At 42.8% G+C, this 7,449-nt stretch overlaps 1 protein-coding gene across 1 annotated transcript; it reads right to left on the bottom strand.

The window, feature by feature from the left end:
- LOC142856834 (olfactory receptor 1N2) lies at nt 1–954 on the bottom strand. Its single transcript, XM_075984479.1, has one exon. The coding sequence runs from the start codon at nt 952–954 to the stop codon at nt 1–3; it is 954 nt and encodes a 317-aa protein (XP_075840594.1).
- Between the last annotated feature and the right edge of the window lie 6,495 nt (nt 955–7,449).

Raw genomic sequence — 7,449 nt, 5'->3', positions numbered from 1 at the left:
TCATAGTAAGAAGACTGCTTTTCCACCACCAAAAAGCTTGCCCATTGCCTCCTTCATGTCTCTGTTCCTCAAGCTGTAGATGAATGGGTTCAGCATGGGAATCACAACCATGTAGAGAATGGCAGCCCTGCGTTCCCTCTCTGCAGAGTGAGTTGATGGGGGAAGTAAATACACACCCATCAGTGATCCATAGAAGAGCAGAACAACTGTAAGATGAGAGCCACAAGTAGAAAAGGCTTTCCATCGCCCTCCAGAAGAAGGAATGCCCAACACAGCCCAAGAAATACGGACATAAGAGAAGATGATCAACATGAGAGGAATAGCAAGAAACACCAAGCCCATGGTAATGATCATTAGCTCATTAATGTGGGTGTCAGAGCAGGCAAGTTTCAGCAGAGCACTGGGGTCACAGTAGAAGTGGGGGATGACTGTGTGGGCACAGAAAGCCACACGTGTCAGCAGCAGTGTGTGCATCATGGCGGGACAGTTGGTTAGCACCCAGCACACACACAGCATTAATGCACACTGTTGGGGACTCATAGCTGTGTTGTAATGGAGTGGCTGGCAGATAGCAACATAGCGGTCATATGCCATCACAGCCAGAAGGCAGTTGTCGAGGCCACCAAACATCAGGAGGAAATACAGCTGGGTAAGGCACCCAGAATAGGAGATTGCCTGACTGTGGGTATGAATGTTGGCAAGCATTTTGGGAACTGAGGCAGAAGTGAAACAAGCATCAGTTAAGGATAGATTGGCCAAGAAGAAGTACATAGGAGTGTGAAGGTGTGCATCAGAACTGATGACAAGGATGATGAGCAGGTTCCCCACCATAGTGACCAGATACATGCCAAGGAAGATGCCAAATAAAAGGGGCTGCTCCCCTGGCTGCTCAGAGAGTCCCAGAAGGAAGAAGTCTGAAGAACCAGATTGATTCACTTTGCTTGGTTTCCCCATCTTGTGTAGTTCTTGTGTGCAAAAAAGTCTGTATGTGCCAAATTTAATCATTAGATCATTTCATAGATACAGATTTGTATCACCAGAACTGTATCCTTGTCCATGAACATCTCTGAGTATCACTGGATAGAATACAAGACTTCTCATAGAATAATTAATATAATAAGCACCCAAATGCAAATTTTGTTTTCTATGCTGCAGCAGGGTCTATAGAAAAGCAATCATTTTGATTAGAGAAGTCAACACAGTCTATTAGAAGAAGGTGGGAATTAACCATGGCCGTGTTGGGAACATTTGGAAAGTATTTTAAGTTGGTGCATTAGAGAGGAGGTATAAATTTTCATCCTCGCTCTCCTGTTCTCCTAATGTATACATACATTCACACATGCGTTTTTACATGCAAATAATTATGCTACAGACTTTTGTATGAACACTGAAAAATGACTTTGAACTTTCCTCTATATGAGAGCATTGGACACTTGGACTGTGGGCAGTGAAGTAACTATTAGGAGGATGTTCCCCCCAGAACTCCCCATTATATGGTTCTTCTCCCTCCCTTTTTTGTATCTCCCAGTGGCAATCTGGGGATTAGTATTTAAGACCCTCTTTCTCTACTTCTACAATTTTACTATATATCTCTGTTACTTGGTTTTCACCAGATAGAATGAAAATAAATGTTTTTCTTTGTTTTCCTTTCTTCAAACAGTTTTGTCTGCTATTCTTGGATATAGAGTAAGCTGGTGCTGCACAGCCTTTGTAAAGTTGTGATCTTAGAACATTCATAATCTTTCAGTTTTCTGTTTACCCCATCATTCATAAGAAGCTTCTAAACTTAAAAAGAGACTTGGGTTGCACACCCCTAAAATGTTCACCTATTTGTGTGACAAGGTGTGTGTGTGTGTGTGTGTGTGTGTGTGTCTGCATTTGAGCATTTGTGAAGATAAAGCATATCCCTTCCAAGTCCTTACCTGTCGCAGTGTGTTTCAAGCATCTTCAGATTCCCAAGTTTTCTCCTCTCTCTGGAATATTCTCAGTAAAGATCTGACAAAGACTTTTTTGACTTGGTTAGTAAAACTCGCATCCACCAAGTCTAGCGCTCCTTGAGAACACTGAGTGTATAAGACTCCACTTCTGCTTCCTTAGACCAAGCAGGACAGTGATTCTTACGGCTATAAAGGCTCCTGACACATCATTTCCAACTGACTTATTAAAACCAACCCCAGTGTCTTTGTAGAGCATGCTCTCCAGCCAGTTCTATCTGGGTCCTAGGGAACTGGGCCATTTCTTTCCTCAAGGGGTATGCTACCAGGTGCAGGTCTCCAGAGTGTGATTCTGAGTCTCTTGCTGGCATGCTCTTTAGCTTGACTAGCTAGCCCACTGGGACACCCACCTATGCTTTGGACAACTCACTTTGCCTTCATTAAAATGCGATGGAAAAAGAAATTGAGTAAGTGAAGACATAGCCATTTTATTGGTTTATATATTTTCTTTTTAAAAATTATTGTCTCATATATTACATCCCAACCACTCTTTTCCTTCCCTTTTCTCCTCCAAGTTCTTCTCTCCATTTCCCTCCATTCCACGTTTCCTCTTTTCCCTTCAGGAAAGGACAGCTCTTTCAGAGATATCAAACAAGCATGGGATATCAAGTTGCAATAAGACCACCCCTTGTATTAAGGCTGGATGAGGCAGCACAGTAAGAGGAAAGGGTCCCAAAAGCAGGCAAAAGAGTCAGGGACAGGCGTTGCTCTCACTGTTAGGAATCCCACAAGAAGAACAAGCTACAAAAATGCAACACAAATGTCTATGTCACAGCTTTGTGGCTAATATGGCCATTTTTGACTTCCCTAAACAGAAAAATATTAATATGAGGCACTCCCTCAAGCATCCAAAAGCTTTGAATGAGGCCCAGTACATAAAATACAGTGGACATGGAAGATAGGCATAGCTTTCCTCTTGGCTACTGTGTAGGCAGGTACGGCTGGAGTGCGGTATGTTTGCTGGATAGAGGTGGGCGGTCCTTGGGCTTCCCACAGGTCAGGGAACCCTGATTGCTCTTCCAGCAGATGAGGGTGGGGGACTTGATCGGGGGAGGGGGAGGGAAATGGGAGGCGGTTGCGGGGAGGAGGCAGAAATCCTTAATAAATAAATAAATTAAAAAAAAGAAAGCAAGTTTTGGGTGTTGGAACTACAGTATTCCCCCTTGTAGATGGGTGTCCTGTCAGGATAACTGCCACAGCCACGGCTGTCTGGCCTGTGTGACAAAATGTCTCTCAGGAGGTGGCTGGCTCAAAATGAGGGGCTCTTGCTTCCTGGAGCTTGGCCCCGGCAGTTCCCTGGCAGTCTGCTCGAGTTGAGGTGCCTGATTAGCCTCAGCGACCTCGTTCACTTTGTTCCTGGTGATGGTTTCTTGCATTGACTCTGCTATCCTTTCTTCTGTTCTATTTTTCTCTTGACAAAAACTTAATCTGTTCAAGGAACCAAAAAAACATTTCCAACGGTCCTTGAATACAGAGGAACTGATGCGTCAGTTCCCTCCCTTGATTCAGGCCATTAATGTTATGATTAAGACTCTGGCTGGCTCTCTGGGGGAATTTACAGATACCCTAGAACAGAAAGAGCTCATGATAGGAGATTTGGTAGAAGATGGGCAAATTATGAAGGAAAATGTATGGAATGGCATGAATTACCATTTATGGAGAGGCTAGCCAGAACGAGAAACCCCTGGTGCATTTTAGATAGGAAAGAAAGGCAGGCTATTCTTGATAACATGAAGCCAGCCATTCAATATTGGAGCAAACCCTAGGGGTGGAATCCTGAAGAATGGTGCTTGGGTTACCTTGGTTACCTTGAGGGTAGATATGATTAGGGCCATGAGAAAGCACAGTTAGTTAATGATGTGAGACGAATTTCAAAGAAAAGCTCTGCCTACCTGGCCCTGACCACAAGACTTGCTGAGAATACTCAATTGTTTGTAATCACTTTTCTATGGAAACTTTTATGTCTGCCAACTTCCTTCTGTAATCTCTTAAAAGTGATGCTTGAATTTTAGTAAAGTTGCAGCAGATTCAAATCTCATTAGAGTTGTGTCTGTCTGTCATTCGCCGAATCCTGGGTTCTCCTAAGCTTCACCCCTGTTCTCCCTGGGTCTTCGATTTCCAAGAGAGTCAGTCCGCAGCAGATAACGATTTGAGTAGAAATCTTCCCGATGTCTGCTCACGTCTAGAGACCAACCCCTTAACCACTGCACATCATCCCAGCATTTCCATTGGGCAACTAAGATTATGATTGAATCAAGCCTCTTCTAGGAATTAGATTGATGAACTAGCATCTTCTCTTTTCTTCAAGTTCAGGTTTCAAACTAAAAATATACAAGGCTTTAAAGTTCCTGAAGACCTGGTTCAGGTGGGATCTGAGTACCGTGTGTCCAAGGTCATCCGCAGGGTCATCTCAGGCCCTCTCTCCTTGTGATCTTTTTTCTTCTAGATAGTGAACACAGCTGTGACTGTCGTGGTCTCCCATTTGGACACACCCTGACTTGCATTTGCAATCCTTTGCTAACCCATTTTATCCTTACCTAGAGCCTTCATCTCCTTTCACACTTGCCATTGTCCCTTTTAAATTATATTTTAAATCTAAGTTTAGATATGTTACTTCTGGTCACTTGCTGTTTGGTTTTAACAATTATAATTATGACCCTTAATTCCAATTCACAAAGTCTGTCTTAAAGATTGTGCTTTCCTCAGGGTTATGAGAGCATTGGTATTGCTTTCTGTTCTAAACCAGGTTGAAGTGAACGGTGGAATAGCTCAGGCTGGCAAAACTTTGTGTACCATCCTTGAGCCAACTCCAACCTGTTTTGATTGACATAAGCAACAGAAGAAACTGTGATAGTAAGTAAAATTTTTTACCTTAAATGTCAGAAAGAGAAGAGAAGAGAGAGAGAGAGAGAGAGAGAGAGAGAGAGAGAGAGAGAGAGAGAGAGACTTCCCCAAATCTCTGGAAGCACCTCATTGTTTCAAAAATCTGTATTGTTTTCTGAGGGCACAAATATTGAAATAAGTATAAACTTTTTCAGAGAAAGAGTGAACCAAATCTACCAGTACCAGATGCTTGGACTGAATAACAAAGGAGAAGGCAAATGCTTAACTTTAGGTGTATTCAAAGAATTTGGGAGGTGATTCCTACATTGACATTTCATCACATAAGACTGAATCACCTCCATATAGTAGCAGGTTAAAGAATCAATGCATTGTTTGTTCCTAAAATGATTTATAATTCATTTAAAAATATTTATTGGAAATGGAGTTCCCTGATGAAGAAAGTTGTTCTATGTAATATATATGTAAGGTATATGATGCTAGCTTATATACCTGTAATCTTCACAGGGTTTCAATCCATTGGGTCTTAATAGAGTATTTTCTTATTATAACACTTGATTTATGTGTTGAATGCCAAATAACCTTTATATTACATGGATTGAATATAGAAAGAAGCAACTTTAATATCTTTCTGATCTCCCTGGAAGGCTGTATAATTCCGAAATGTTATACTTTTCAGTTAGTATAGGATATAGTAGGATACAAATGTGTAAGGGTTCTCATCTACCCATCTTGTTGTGAACATAGAAAATAGTGACTTAAAGATGAGTAATATTTAAACATCACTCTTGATTTGAATGAAAGACATTTTTAGGTTGAATTTTTAGTAATGAAAATTGAGACCAACTATGACCCAGTAGAGCACCAATTGAGAGTCTAATACAGTACACTATGTACTTCATTTCTCTGTGTATTCTAGTGCATACATGCTGAGAAGTTTTCAGTCACAATATATTTGAACACAACTTCCTTATCTGTGACTCAAACACACGTGTCAAACTAAATAAACATGCTTTAAAACTTTTTTATTTAAATTTAAATATTTTTACATATTAATTTCAGTTTCCTCTTGCTCCCATTTTCCTTCCACCTCCCTCATCCTAGCTCCAATTCATTCCTCAGAGTGGGTAAGGCCTCCCTTAGGAGTCAACAAAGTCTGGTATATAAAACTGTAGCAGGACCAAACTCCTCCCCCTGTATCATGGGATTCAAAAAGCCTGTTCATGCACCCAGAATAACTGCTGGTCCCACTGCCAGGGCCCCCACAACAGATCAAACCGCATAACCGTCACCCACAATCAGAGGGCCTAGTTCCCTCCCATATGGGATCACTAGCTGTCAGTTCAGAGTCTTATAGCTTCCACTAGTTCAGGTTTGCTGTCTTTGTGGTTTGCCTAATCATGATCTTGACCACTTTTGTTCATATGATCCTTCCTCCCTCTCTTCAACTAAGCTCCAGCTCAGCCCAGTGCTTGGCTGTGGATCACTGCTTCTGCTTCCATCAGTTACTGGTTGTAGGTTCTATGATGACAATTAGGGTAGTAATTAATCTGATTATAGGGGAAGGTAAGTTCAGGCACCTTCTCCACTATTGCTAGGAGTCTTAGCTGGGATCATCCTTGTGGATTCCTGAGAATGGCTCCCTCCATCAAGATATCTCGTATATTACCCCACCTCTCAGTCTCTTCATAATCTTGGCCCTCTTGAGCCCTCATGTCCCATACCCATTTCCTCCCTTCTACTCCCCTTCCTAGTTTACCTAGGAGATCTTAATTATTTCCCCTTCCTGGGGCTCTTTATATATGCCACTCTTAGGATCCTTCTTTTTACCTAGCTTCTCTAGGGTTGTTGATCGTAGCCTGGTTATCCTTTGCTTTATGTTTATTATTGTACAGCCACTTTGGAAATCAGTGCTGCAGGAGCTCCTTCTGCTCCTTCAGCCAATAGTCGCTGAGATACCAGCCCACTGGGGCATGGTCTCTCTCTCTCAAAAAAGCAGCGGCAGCCCTCCGCTTGTCCTCTTGCTCCAGCCACTAGACTCCTTTTCTGGCTGTCATGTAGGACGGTGTTCTGTAAGTTTTTTCCCCTCATATAAATAACCCTTTGAATCCAAACTGATGTAGGATTGCTTTGCGCATTATCTGGCACCCAATGTTTGGTTTTAGAACCACCCCACATACTCCCATCCCCGATTAGGCTGCCTACCTCTGGCTTGGCTGCCTGCCGCCAGCTCGGCTTGGCACAAACCCTCCCTCAGTGGTGGAAAGTCCATGTCTCCAGGGTTCTATGGGCCTGGACAGTCTGAGTAGGTTTTAAGCGCAGCGCTTGGGCAGCAGGAGTCAGAACGCAAGCTGTTGCAACATCCTGCTGAAGTGCTATTTAAAATACTTGCTACAACGTTTGCATTTGCACTGTGACCTTTGTCCCAGTGGGACAGCATAGGGACGCTGGGTGGGCAGTCAGCCTTCTCAGAGTGACTGTGTCATGACCCCCTGTATCGGGTCAGAGCAGGGCAGGCACCCGGGGTGAGCCACGCTGCTTATCAGCCACTGGATTTTTGTACATCTAACTTCTTGAGTACCGTAGGATCTATCCTGACACGGTTCCATTGATT

Source organism: Microtus pennsylvanicus, chromosome 9 (assembly GCF_037038515.1).
Source record: "Microtus pennsylvanicus isolate mMicPen1 chromosome 9, mMicPen1.hap1, whole genome shotgun sequence".
In the NCBI taxonomy this organism is placed as follows: domain Eukaryota; kingdom Metazoa; phylum Chordata; class Mammalia; order Rodentia; family Cricetidae; genus Microtus; species Microtus pennsylvanicus.
This window is presented reverse-complemented; position numbering and strand designations above follow the sequence as displayed.

Bases quoted from the DNA above. Each gene is read 5' to 3' on its own strand.
- LOC142856834 (XM_075984479.1), bottom strand. From the start codon at position 954: ATGGGGAAACCAAGCAAAGTGAATCAATCTGGTTCTTCAGACTTCTTC.